This window comes from Pseudorasbora parva, chromosome 15 (assembly GCF_024679245.1).
Source record: "Pseudorasbora parva isolate DD20220531a chromosome 15, ASM2467924v1, whole genome shotgun sequence".
Taxonomy (NCBI): Eukaryota; Metazoa; Chordata; class Actinopteri; order Cypriniformes; family Gobionidae; genus Pseudorasbora; species Pseudorasbora parva.
In genome coordinates this window covers 19,558,207-19,571,011 of record NC_090186.1, presented here as the reverse complement: position 1 = coordinate 19,571,011, position 12,805 = coordinate 19,558,207, and the positions used below count along the sequence as shown (strand labels likewise).

Genomic DNA, 12,805 nt, shown 5'->3' with positions numbered 1-12,805 from the left:
AAGTATTTAAAAATATTTAAAATTTAAAAGAAATGATCACCTGTTATATAAGATACACATTTTTCTTACATTCATATACATTTCAAATGGTTAATGGTAAATGGTCAATCTAGCACATTTATAACTTACACATGAAGTGTTGCAATGCACTATGTGAACAGTGCTTTAAAAGGGGGATGGGCTGAGGGCAAAGGTAAGCTCAAACATGGCTTGATGTGATTTAAGGAGAGGTCTGAAGCCAGTTAGCTAGAAGCCAGTCCATCCACAAAGCCAGAATACACCAATCAGGCATAACATTATGACACTGACAGATGAAGTCAATAAAACTTGTGATTATCTCTTTATCACAGCACCTGTTAGTGGGTGGGATATATTAGGCAGCAAGTAAACATTTTGTCCTCAAAGTTGATGTGTTAGAAGTAGGAAAAATGGGCAAGCATAAGGATTTGAGTGAGTTTGACAAGGGCCAAATTGTGATGGCTAGACGACTGGATCAGAGCATCTCCAAAACTGGAGCTCTTTTGTGGGGTGTTCCCGGACTGCAGTGGCCAGTATCTATCAAAAGTGCTCCAAAGAAGGAACAGCGGTTAATTGGCGACAGGGTAATGGGCGGCCAAGGCTCATTGATGCTCGTGGGGAGCGAAGGCCGGCCCGTGTGATCCGACCAATGAGGTTCATTGTTGTGTGTCACGTCTGAGCTTCTTCTCACACCTCAAACATGGACATTTGAGCTTCTGTTTATCATATTAAATGCGCTCGTATGTGTGTTGATCAGTGTTTACATGTTTATCAAATAAACCGATTACAAGACTGATTAAACTTGATTCAAATGGATTACTTTTACAGTGTCTTTATGCACTTTATTAAGCTTGAAAGTTTTGTGGAATTGACTTTCAATTGAGGGACAGACATCTCTAAAAATACATTAATTTGTGTTTTAAAGATGAATGAAAGTCTAATGAGTTTGGAACTACATCAGATGACACAATATTAATTTGTGTGAATTATCCCTTTAAATCCTTGATCTCTTGAGAGGGAAAAAATGTAAAAAAAAATAATTACAAAAAATCCAATAGTTCTGTGCAAAAGTTCTGCATTCGTTTGTAAAGAAACCATTAAATCTGTTATTAGCATAAAATGCTAAATTTTATGCTAATAACAGATTTAATGGTTTCTTTACCACATTCGCTGCTGCATAGGCAAGACATCTTTCCCTTGTTACATTTTGAGAAGGCAAATCCCTGGTCAACGTGACGCGAACACATTCAATAAAGATTACAGTAATCCGACTCAATCTCCTGAACAGGTGCTTAGGCCCAAACTCAGAGGTGTGGATTTCCATTTAGAGATTAAGCGCACAGCAGGAAACAATGAGGACCAACATCTAGCCTCCCTTTTGCTGAAGAACACTGTACTTGAATGTACTAGAGATATCAAGATAAAGAAAGTGAGCAGTGGAATATCAGAATATCATCTCTGGTCGGACTTGCAGCTGTGTCTAAGTCACTCAGACTCACAACTGTTATTCATCTCCTCAATATATGACTATAATTTACTAGCTACAGCATATGTGTATAGCAAAAAGGCTAATATAATACTTTAATGCTCATTTACAGGTTCATCATTTTTGTTTTTTGGGCTCTACCAGAATATGTTTACATCATTCAATGTTAAAAAACTCTTTTTCTTACAGTTTACATTGTTGCAGCACGTGTACGAAATGTAATGGCCCTTAACGTAACTGGTGTCATGACAAATTGGGTCCTCCCTCAAAATCGGGTCTCCTCAAACTGTCAGTTAATGATGATCCTAAGCATATACGAATGATTTTCATTTAAAATATGCATAGTTTACTATACAATGCATTATTATGCACACAAGTGCATAATAAACCAGCTGAACATAATTTCTTACACTTGATTAACTGTTAATTAATAATAGCCTATTCAGTGAATAACTAAATATTATCAATTAGTTTTATTTATAACTGAAATATTTGGACATTTAACACTTAATTTAACATATAATTACATTAAAGATGATTGACAATATATGTAGGGTACGTGCAAATGTGTGTATAAACTAGTACCTATTAAAAGCATTTTTAACCAACGGGATTGCTTGGGGGGATGGGGGGGTCCCAATTTGTCACTACATCAGTGAGTATCATCTCCAGAGGCTTCTGAGGCACTGTAAACACTACAGTACGCTAAATACGGTATAAGTTGTGCCGTGTCATTTTGAGCCAGAGTCCGATAATGACAGTTAAGAAGAAGACTGTGTCTGAAAGTATACTCTCTTGAGTTGGTACTTATTTTAAATAATTACTTTGTATTAAAAAGAATATTGAATGTACTACATAAATGTATTTGTTCTAAATTTGCCTTGTTTTTATTGTCATGTGACTCAGTTGCATCACTTCACTGCCATTCACAAATCCTCTCCCGTGGCTTCATGGGATAGTAAAGTGTCCATCATATGCACAGCAGGTCATCCTGGTTTACTTTTTGTCTATGAGTACTAAATTTAGACATACTTCTTTTGTCACACACTCTTTATGTAATAGGTGAGCGTGCAATTTTGGACCCAGTGTCTCGTGGACGTGGGTCAACACACTACTAACGCAACTCGGCCCAGACATCGTCCCCTTTTTTTCTGTATGCCTTGGGCAGGAAGTATTGCGACGTGTTCGTTCCTGGAAGAAAACAAGGCGTTTCAGGGAGTTCAGAAACAGTGCTTACTGAAATACAGAATAACCTTTGGAGTGATTTTCTAACTTTGCAGACATTTTCATTCTCAAACTCTCAAGCTACAGAAAGTTGAAAATGTAAAAAAAGCATAATAGCATCCCTTTAAAAAGTAGTGGGTCCCATTTTATATTAAGTGCATTTCACTACTATGTGCTAACATTGAATCATTTTAAGCAGTTATTGTGTACATACATGTGAACTTATATCTGCATGTAATTACAGCTGTAATGAATTGAGCTATAATTACACAGTTATTACTGTGTAATTACACATAATTACACCGTTGTCTCTTCCCTTACTCCTTAAATCTATAACCATACCACCAAACCTGTCTATAACCTTACCCGTATCACACCTCAATAGCAACAAGCAAGTGTTTTGCAATTGAACATGAACACAACCAGTTCAATGTACCTAAGTACATAGTTAAAAACACTAATAAGAGAAATCAGCATTATTCCACGTAAACATTTCAAACAGTAATCTTCTACATGTCCAACGCATGACTTTATTAATGTGCATGTTTAATTCAGAAAGTGGTATCAAGTTATCTTGGAATTAAAATGGTAATTTTACATTTTTAATCTAGATGAAAAGGATACAGAAGGTCGAATCGAATGCCTTGACGACGATATTCCACACAGTAAGCTAATGTTCATTCAGGCATATGTAGGTCAACCTGATATTCTATGCATAACGAAAATTTGCATACTGTGCTGCACATGATACACTGTAGTCATAAGTAGGCTACACTATCTGCACAACATTAAGATGCAAATTAAACAAGATAACTGGACAACTGAATTAAGCGGTCTGGAGCGTGTATTGCAGGATTCTTCCTCTTGCTATATCTATATACAGTAGCAAGAAAACGTATGTGAACCGCTTGCAAAATCTGTGACAATTTAAAACATTTTAACAAAATAAGAGAGATCATACAAAATGCGTTATTTTTTATTTAGTGCTGTCCTGAATAAAAATATTTTACATAAAAAATTTACATATAGTCCACAAGACAAAAAAAAAAATTACTTTTCAAGTAATTTTATTTTTCAAGTATATGTACTTTATCAGTGTTCTTTGGAAAACTTTTACTTCACAACATTCCAAAACATAATATTGTAATTTTTACTGCACTACATTTCATATTAAATACAATTGAATACATTTAATACTTAATTACATTACACATTTAGCACTGTCTTACTTTTAAAGTAATTTAAAGTTTAACTTATATTTAACATATTAAATGTAAACAAAAAACATCTCTGGTTTATGAAATGTAGTGCAGTAAAAATTATAACATTATGCTTTGGAATGCAATGAAGTAAAAGAAAAACAGTGATAACGCACATATACTTGACATATGTACTTGCGTAGAAACTAAAAATACTTCATTACTGTCCGCCTCTGTTTATTTTTTTTATTTTTATTTTTTTTTAAATTTTATTTTTATTTTTATGGTGGTGGTTGTTTTTGAGTCCCTTGTTTATCCCGAGCGGAAAAATCCTCCAGGTCCTGCACTTTCTTCAGTTTTCCAGTATCTTTTGCATATTCTAACTTTCCAGCAGTGACTGTATGATTTTCAGATCCATATTTTAAAACTCAAGACATTTGAGGGACTCAAACACAAATATTAAAAAAAAGTTGAAACATTCACTGATGCTCCAGAAGGAAACGCAATGTGTTAAGAGCCGGGGGTGAAAGTTGGATCTCAAAATCATATGTCACAGCTGAAAAGGGTTCAAATATGCAAAAATGTAGGAAAACTGAAGAATTTGCAGGACCTGGAGAATTTTTCTGGAGAACATTGGGATGTTTAACTGCCCAGTATAATCAAGGGACTTACACAACCACCACAAAACAAATAAAACAGCTGCAGATCATCGAGGGAACAACACAGTATTAAAAATCAGTGGTTCATAAACTTTTCAATAGGGTCATTTTAATAAACTCAGCATTTGTCTTGTGGACTATATATGTAAAAACAAATTATGTAAAATATCTTATTCAGGACAGCACTAAATAAAACAATGCATTTTAGTTCAAATTATTCACATATTCTGCAAGGGGTTAAATTACTTTTTCTTGCCTCTGTATATGTATAGTATATGTGACAGAAAAGTAGCAACAACGAAAAACAGGACATCGTTATATTTATTTTATATAGCTAACACACACAATAAAACATACAAAAGGGATCATTCCCTTATCAATGATCAATTCATACACATCTGACAACTTTGAGAAAACATTTGCGAACACGGACTGACCAAAAACATCAAATTCAAACACACAAGACAAAAGCCATCTAACAGAATAACGTAGCATCTGTGTATACAAAACAACTGCAGAATTAATTTCACGACCAACCAGAGATCAAACAGGCCAAAAACTGACTTTTTACGCAAATTACAGAATCCGAGCGGGAATTTCCCAGCAGGATCGCAGCAATAAATCACGGCAGGGTGAAGATAATGAGGAGGCGTTTTCAGGGTGGACCGTTCTGCTGTCAGCGTGGGGGACTGAAATGGATGCTGGATGTAGATATGAAATTACATGATAACAAAGGGCCAGCAATGGCAAAAACACCTGGATTCAAAGCCGAGGTGCGTCAAGGCACGACGTGTGAGGTTCAGTGCTGCTTTTGGTCAAAGCACCTAAAGCCGTGTGGTTGCATAACAAGATCCATATTTTATTTTTCTCAGAATTGAGCCAAGGAAGGTTACAAATCGGAAGTGTTCAAATGAAATCAGAAATGCTGGGATTGAAAAAAGCGCCTTGATTGTGTCTGCTGGTGCAAGAGAGAAAAAAACACTTCAGAGCTCAAACACACAAGAGGTAGAACAGATTCAATCTCTGCTGATATTAATATTCTTGTAGATGAAACGTCTCTGAAGATTGTCAGTCCTCAGTCAGAATCGGATGATCCACAATGATGCACTTTTTGAATTCTAGGCATTTGTTTGCTTGCACATCACGTTAATGCTTACATTATGGCATGCTATGATAACATTCACAATATGCATACGCAGTTGTTGTTTTTTTGGTGGATGATGGCCCGTATGTACTTGCCAAAACAGTTTATTACCTCACATTTTGAATGTCACTTGACATTTGAGCAAAAAGAGAAAATGATTCTCCTATGAAATGCACTGAAAGCGCAATGGAAGACTGAATCCAAGCAGCAATTATAAGGAAATAAATAAAACATCTACAATACATGATCTAGCATAGGTTTACATAAGGTGGGAAGGAAGCGCTATGGAAATGTTATGGAGCTGGTTATTGATTTACTTATACAGTATACAGATATGTTCATAATGAGTTACACAATACATAATACAATAAGTAAACTGGAAGATTGAGTTTTGTTTTGGTGATGCTGTCACAAGCTCTTTGTGCTGGTTATACCCTGGATTACATTTCAGCGAAGAATAGGTAGCATTTCCAGCATACTCAGAATTCATATTTTCAATAAAAACAAACCCCTGTTTCAGGTAAGCACCCGGTGAGCGACTGCTCAGCAAGAATTAAGACTTTTCTAAATCCAAAGGGGTGAAGCGTCAAACCATTGTCTATAAATTCACCAACGCAAGTTTAAATATGATTTACTGTAAACATCATTATGAAATGATATGCTTCTCCCCTTATAAAAATGATCTTATAAAATGTCCGACGTTGATTAAATCAGGAAAGAAAAAATACTATAATGTTGTATATTATACAATAAATAATAATCCTCATTTAATATTTCCTATAGATAGAGTCTGCTGTAAAACTAACCAATGCCAGCAAACTAAATTATGGCACAGCTTGTTTTCATTAACGAAAAGAAAAGAAAAAAAGTCAAGCGATTTATATTGTGATATGGAACGAGTCATGTATCCAGCTGTCCTTGGACGTCCCATTTTTAGGAGATGTATCATTTCCATCCGGCGTTTCGGCTGGCGTCATACCGGATTCAGTATAATATTCCTCATCCTCATCGAAATAGCCATTCTCCATCCCGTACGGTCCATCTGCACTGGACACGGCGGCGAGGTCCTGGCAGCTGCCTTTGTACTCCTGGATGGACTCGTGAAGGGACCAGAGCTGACAGAGGAGGGACATGTCCTGCTGCCGCAAACCCACCTGCGCAAACACAAACTCTAATGAGTGCTCGCAGAAAGATCAAAAGGGGCAACAAATTGCATACCGGTGCAAACATTTACTTTGAAATCTACCTGTGGTATTTAGCAAAGTCATATAATGTATATTTTGTGCTTGCATTCCAAGCCTTGTTACACCATTGTGCTGACATTGTAATGGTTTGATCTTTTCTCAGTGATCAAATGTTACAGCAAGTTGTTTTTAAAGGGATAGTTCATCCAAAAATGAAAATCACCCCATGATTTACTCACCTGCTAGCCATCCCAGCTGTATATGACACTCAGACGAATACAATCAGAGTTATATTAAAAAATATCCTGGCTAATCCAAGCATTATAATGGCATCCATCTATTATGAAAAAAAAAAAGTGGATCCATCTATTATGAAAGTTATTCACACGGCTCTGGGGGGTTAATAAAGGCCTTCTGAAGCAAATGGATGGATTTTTGTAAGATTTTATTTTTTTTTGTAAATAAACATATTTAAAATATCTAGCTTTCGGCGGACCGCCTTCCGTATCTTACTGGCGCAATGATGACGTCAGACGTAGCATAAGCATTTTGAACAGCGCAAGTTAAATATGGAAGCTAGATATTTTACTTTACAAAGTTTTAAATATGGATATTTTTCTTCACTTCAGAAGGCCTTTATTAACACTGGAGCCATGCATATTACTTTTATAATGGATGGATGCTCTATTTTGGGCTTAAATTTTGGGCTGCCATTATAAAGCTTGAATTAATCAGGACATTTGTTTAATATAACTCTGATTGTATTCGTCTGAAAGAAAAATGTCTTATTTAAAATTATTAATTTTTTTGGGTGAACTATTTCTTTAATTAACATGTCTAAATCAAACTTCAAAACAATCAAATTGTTTTCTAAAAATAATTTCTAGGCGTCACAGATAAGCTCAGAACATGGGAACCAAGCATTTTTGTTTAACACAGGCACATTTTAAACATTCAAACTGAACATTTTTACGCATCACGTAAAAAGTCTGAAGGTCTGAATCTACGAAGCGAACATTTGAATCGAACATTGTTGGATATCACAAAAGTGTTCAAATAAAAAATAAATTGAGCGTCTAGTTCAAAGCATTTAAAGCAAATATTTTTGGGCATCAAAGACTAGTTCCGAACATTCAAATCGAACATTTTGGGCATCAGAGGCAAGTTAAAAACGTACAAACCAAAGTTATTTGTTCGTCACAGGGCGATCAGAATATACAAATGGAACAGTGTTGGGAATTTACAAGCAAAAAAATAAATAAAACATACCAATAAAAAGTGATGTAACGTTACTTGAAGCAAAGACTACATACTTTTGGGCATGTTACAAGCTTTTTGTTACAAGTTGTGTTTAATACAAGACACAAATAAGTTGTGTTTAACTCAAGAGCGATCCAAATCAAACACTATGGGAATCACCGGACGCTCAAAACATTCAAATCATGTTTGTTTTTTTCAGGATCATTAGAAACACTTTTTTTTTTTTGACATCAAATGCATTTAAAACATTTCCAAAGCAAGTTCGGAATGTGCCGATCCGACCATTCGAATCGAACATTGTTGGAAATGAGTGTTCAAATCATTTAAGGTCAAATATTGTTTAGGATCACGATCACATCCTTTAAGCATCAATCCCAGACTTGTTCCAAACATTCGAAACGAAAAATCACAGGCGCATTCAAATATTTCGAAATGAACATTTGAATCCATTCGCGTTCCAAAAAAAAAGTTCGATTCGCTCATGATGTCCAAACATGTTGTCGTTCGGGAGCTCACAAGCACTGACAAGTTAAATGTAAGCCTGCAGTCAGGAGAACAGCTGTTGCTTACTATTCTGCACCCCTTACCATCTCTTTTCTAAGCAAAGCCAGAGCGGCATCCAGGTTTGCTGGCTTATTCGTCAGCAGATTGTCCGCGTTATTCCTTCCTCGACTTAAGTCATCCTGAATCATGGTCTTCTTCACGTACATCCTCTCCATCTCTCTCCACGACCCGCCGCTGGAGTTGAGCAGTCCGCTCAGGCTCTTGGGCAGCGGCGGCAGACCCTCAATACAGGCCAGCATACCGCCCGCTGCTCCATTCCCAACCTTACCATTCATAATAACATTCACAAATAACAAGCTCTGCTTACAGACGAGTGTACATCAACGGCATGTGATAATTTTCTTAAAGACCTTTACGCTCCGACGTCGAAAAACCCATATAACAGCCACCGCTCCGAACAACACCTATAATCTGTGGGGCTAGAGCTCGCACTTCCTGTCGCTTTAAAGAGACCCAGAGCAGACTGGGCGTGGCCGCCAATGACGGACAGGAGGGTCATTGAATATTCATGAGAATTAAGTTCTGATTTAATCTTCTGATCAAAGCGCAGCGAGCTATTGTGTGGTAACCTACATTTTCATTTCATCACATGTATACTATTTGGATTTGCTACTGATCCGTTTAAAAAATAATAATGCAATTATATAAAATTATTATTCACTTTAAGAAGTGTAAAAAAAAAAAAAACACCTTTATTAACATACATGTGTTGCATGTATGCTGTTATATTCTAATTTAGCATTGGAATTGTGATTACTGGGTTAAATCCAGATCACAGTCCTCTAATGGCAGCTCAGACCTTGGCTTGAAGAACACATGGGCAGGAAATGGCCAGATGAATTGACTCAGGGTGAGGTCAGGGCCGGAATCCCAACACGGAACAAAGGTGTCAGTAGCGGGCAGATGGTGACCACGATCAGCCACGGATCCGCCCCTCTGACACAACACACCCTGCTGCAGCTGGACACAAAGCATTGACATGAGGCCATTACAAAGACAGCATGTGCACACAGACACACAAAGACAGCTCAGATGCTGCTAAACTTCCCTGCCTCCTTTATCAATTAATATCCACAATCTGGAAGAAACTGTTTACCAGTGTTTGAGACTCTTGACAATGGTGAGTTTGGGATAAAGACCTGGCCACAAGGACATTTTGTCATATTAAAAAAACAACGTGGACCCAAACAAATGCAAAGTATCCTTTCTTTATCGGTTCTTGTGTCATTTCTCAGTTTTGTAGCGCATCAACAAAGTGCCTTATTATATCACTTTAAATCATAAAGCAATTTACAGTACCTGTACATTTTTTTGTAGAACAGTCTTTGTTTGTTCCTGCCCTCATCATGTCCTAATGTAATGCAATCATCCTCCAGGAAGTGATCATATTTTTAGGTGGGGGAAAAAGAATCACAGATATGTGATTTTGTTTGTGGTATTAGCCGATCTGTTCCATCCTATTTGACAAAATACAAAATACACAGAAATAGAAGTCTGATAAATTCCTTTCCGAAGACTAATTTAAAGGGGAAGTTCCTTTCAAAAATGAAAATTCATTTACTCATCCTCAACTAGTTTCAAACCTGTGTAAATATTGTGATATTTGGAAGAATGTCCCCATTGACTAGTACTTTTCTCCCCACTAGTCAATGGCTGCCGAGATCTGCTTGGTTACAAACATTCTTTGCAGTATCTTCCCTTTTGTACATCAGAACAAAGACATTTATACAGATTTGGGAGTCAAGTCACCATTATTTATATTGCCTAGCGCTTTTTACGAGGCCAGTTGTTTTTAAAGCAGCTTCACAGTGTTAACAGGAAATAACAGAATTTGATTCGGCTACAGCTGCTCTAAAACGGTGATGCTATCCAGCTATAAAGCTTTCCATTATAGTGTCAACGCAGGCAGATTGGTAATATAGTTGAAATATTTGAACAACTTGAGGGTGAGATAATGATGATTTTTGGGTGAACTATCCCTTTAACACCCACACTCACTGTTTATTTTCAAAAACCTTATACTTTCAGAGGCTGTCAATGGCTTTTAACCATTAGATAAATAGAGCTGGACAAGATGAAATTATTCACACAATGATATGTAATTGCAATTAATAACGTAATAAATAACTAATAAAATGTCTGAACTTGAACAGATCTTATTTTGTAAGGGGGCTGTTCACACAGAACACAGTGTTTATAAGCAACTGAAAAAAGCACAAATGTCAGAGCATGTCAAAACTTCTAAAGGGCCCCAAAACAGCTCAGATTCCTGAGGGTTAATATAACACCGATTGTGTAAATCTACTACAGCCCTTATCACTTTTTTGTGTTAAGACACAAGCAGTAGAATGAAAAACAAAACAAACAAAAAAACCTTAGTGAATGGCACCTAAGTCTACTTTATCCTATAAAAATACATCTTTACATTACAAACAACTCTCAAAAGGTACCAGAATTAAATCAGCACTGGGTAACTTTTGCTCTCGGGGTCCCCCTACAGTTGGGAAAAAATAATGTCCTCAACTACTGTCGTAAGCTGTCATCCTATAACAGGGGATGCCATCGCACGTGCATTTGTTGACATGACAACCCTGACAGCCCTGAACTAGGGATGCGCGGGTCGTCTCATAACCCGCGGACCCCGTATGTCTATTTAATGGTCGCGGGTGCGGGGCGGGTTGTAAAAATATATACAGTGGTGCGGGGCGGGCCAAATAATTTCATAAAAGCGGCCCCGCGGGTTGGTGCAGCACTAACAGTTACCCTGAACACTGCAGGAGGAGTTCACATGCAGGTGTTCTTCTGGCGTCACGTTTGAAATGTCTTCATCCCAGGTACAGTCAGTGGCATGTTTCAGCATGTCATATGAATATAATTTCATGGGTTTTATTTTTTTTCAAACGCCAAATAATCGCAATGCTCACATTTACAAGCCAGTGTCATTAAAGTAGTCTATTGGTTACCGTTTTACAGAATCTATATGATACTTCAGTTCAATGTTTGAGTGGAAGGTAATCACTGTAACAAGCATGACAGCATTGGTGGGGCACGCCTCCTTCAGCTCACGCCAACGAGCAAACGCTGGTCCAATGTTGATCCTCATACTGCCTTTAAAGGGGGGGTGAAATGCTGTTTCATGCATACTGATCTTTTTACACTGTTAAAGACTTGGATTCCCATACTAAACATAGACAAAGTTTCAAAAGTTAAGGTGGACGTTTGATGGGAGTATTTCTTTGTCAAAAATACTACTTCCGGTTAGTCATAAGTTTCGGCAAGTTTTTTTCGATCATGGGTCCACTTGACGTTAATAGGTCGGAATTTCCTTGTATGGGCCGTACGGGCAATTCTACCGGAAGAGCGTGAGAGAGAGAGAGGGAGAGTGCGAAAGCAACAGCCTACGCCCATCAAAGCGGGGCTCGTAGGCTGCGCTGCACAGGTGATGTGACTTCAAGAAATTAACAATGTCACCAAAAAAGTGACCAAAGTTTTTGGTTGCCAGACCAAGACAGCCCATTACAGATTGCCAAAAAACCCCGCGTTAAGGCAACAGTGGATGGAATTTGCTTTTCCGGATCAGCAACTGAGTTCCGCAAAGGTTTATGTCTGTTCACTGCATTTCGGTGCAAACTGTTTCATAAAAAAGGCCCAGTTCGACGCCGGATTTTCCGATCGCCTAATGCTGAAGGATGGAGCAGTCCCAACGATAAAGGTCCCAACGTTAGAACCGCAGGCGGTGAGTAAGACTGATTCAAATGTCTGTGTTTTTGCCTATGCCCATCAAGTAGCCCAAACATGATCACGTATAGTTAATTGATCAATGGAGCATGCGATGTGTAGTGCGTGTACATTTGTTTAGCTGGCCACTATATGTGTAACTTTATGGTTGTGTATTGTAAAAGCACTCCAAACAACAATACACAAAGAGTGGGGAAAAATTATATACTAAATAAGCGCGCTTCTTCATTCAAATGCGCTACTATTCCATGTCTTCCTATGTAAACACTAGCCTGCCGTGCAAAACCAGTCCGCTTACTACAATTGTCTACACAAACCACGCGTAAACA

General features: G+C 37.5%; 1 protein-coding gene across 2 annotated transcripts; it reads right to left on the bottom strand.

Annotated features, from left to right (window-relative positions):
- Nucleotides 1-4,889: 4,889 nt before the first annotated feature.
- Nucleotides 4,890-9,192, bottom strand: fam89a (family with sequence similarity 89 member A). Of its 2 annotated transcripts, XM_067418553.1 has the most exons (3): nt 9,089-9,188; nt 8,762-9,001; nt 4,890-6,884 (listed from the first exon to the last, which is right to left on the bottom strand). In XM_067418553.1, the coding sequence occupies exons 2-3, from the start codon at nt 8,975-8,977 to the stop codon at nt 6,609-6,611; spliced, it is 492 nt and encodes a 163-aa protein (XP_067274654.1). In that variant the 5' UTR covers nt 8,978-9,001; nt 9,089-9,188; the 3' UTR covers nt 4,890-6,608. The 2 variants fall into 2 exon arrangements, with proteins under 2 accessions (XP_067274654.1, XP_067274653.1); XM_067418552.1 differs by having other exon boundaries at nt 8,762-9,192.
- Nucleotides 9,193-12,805: the final 3,613 nt, after the last annotated feature.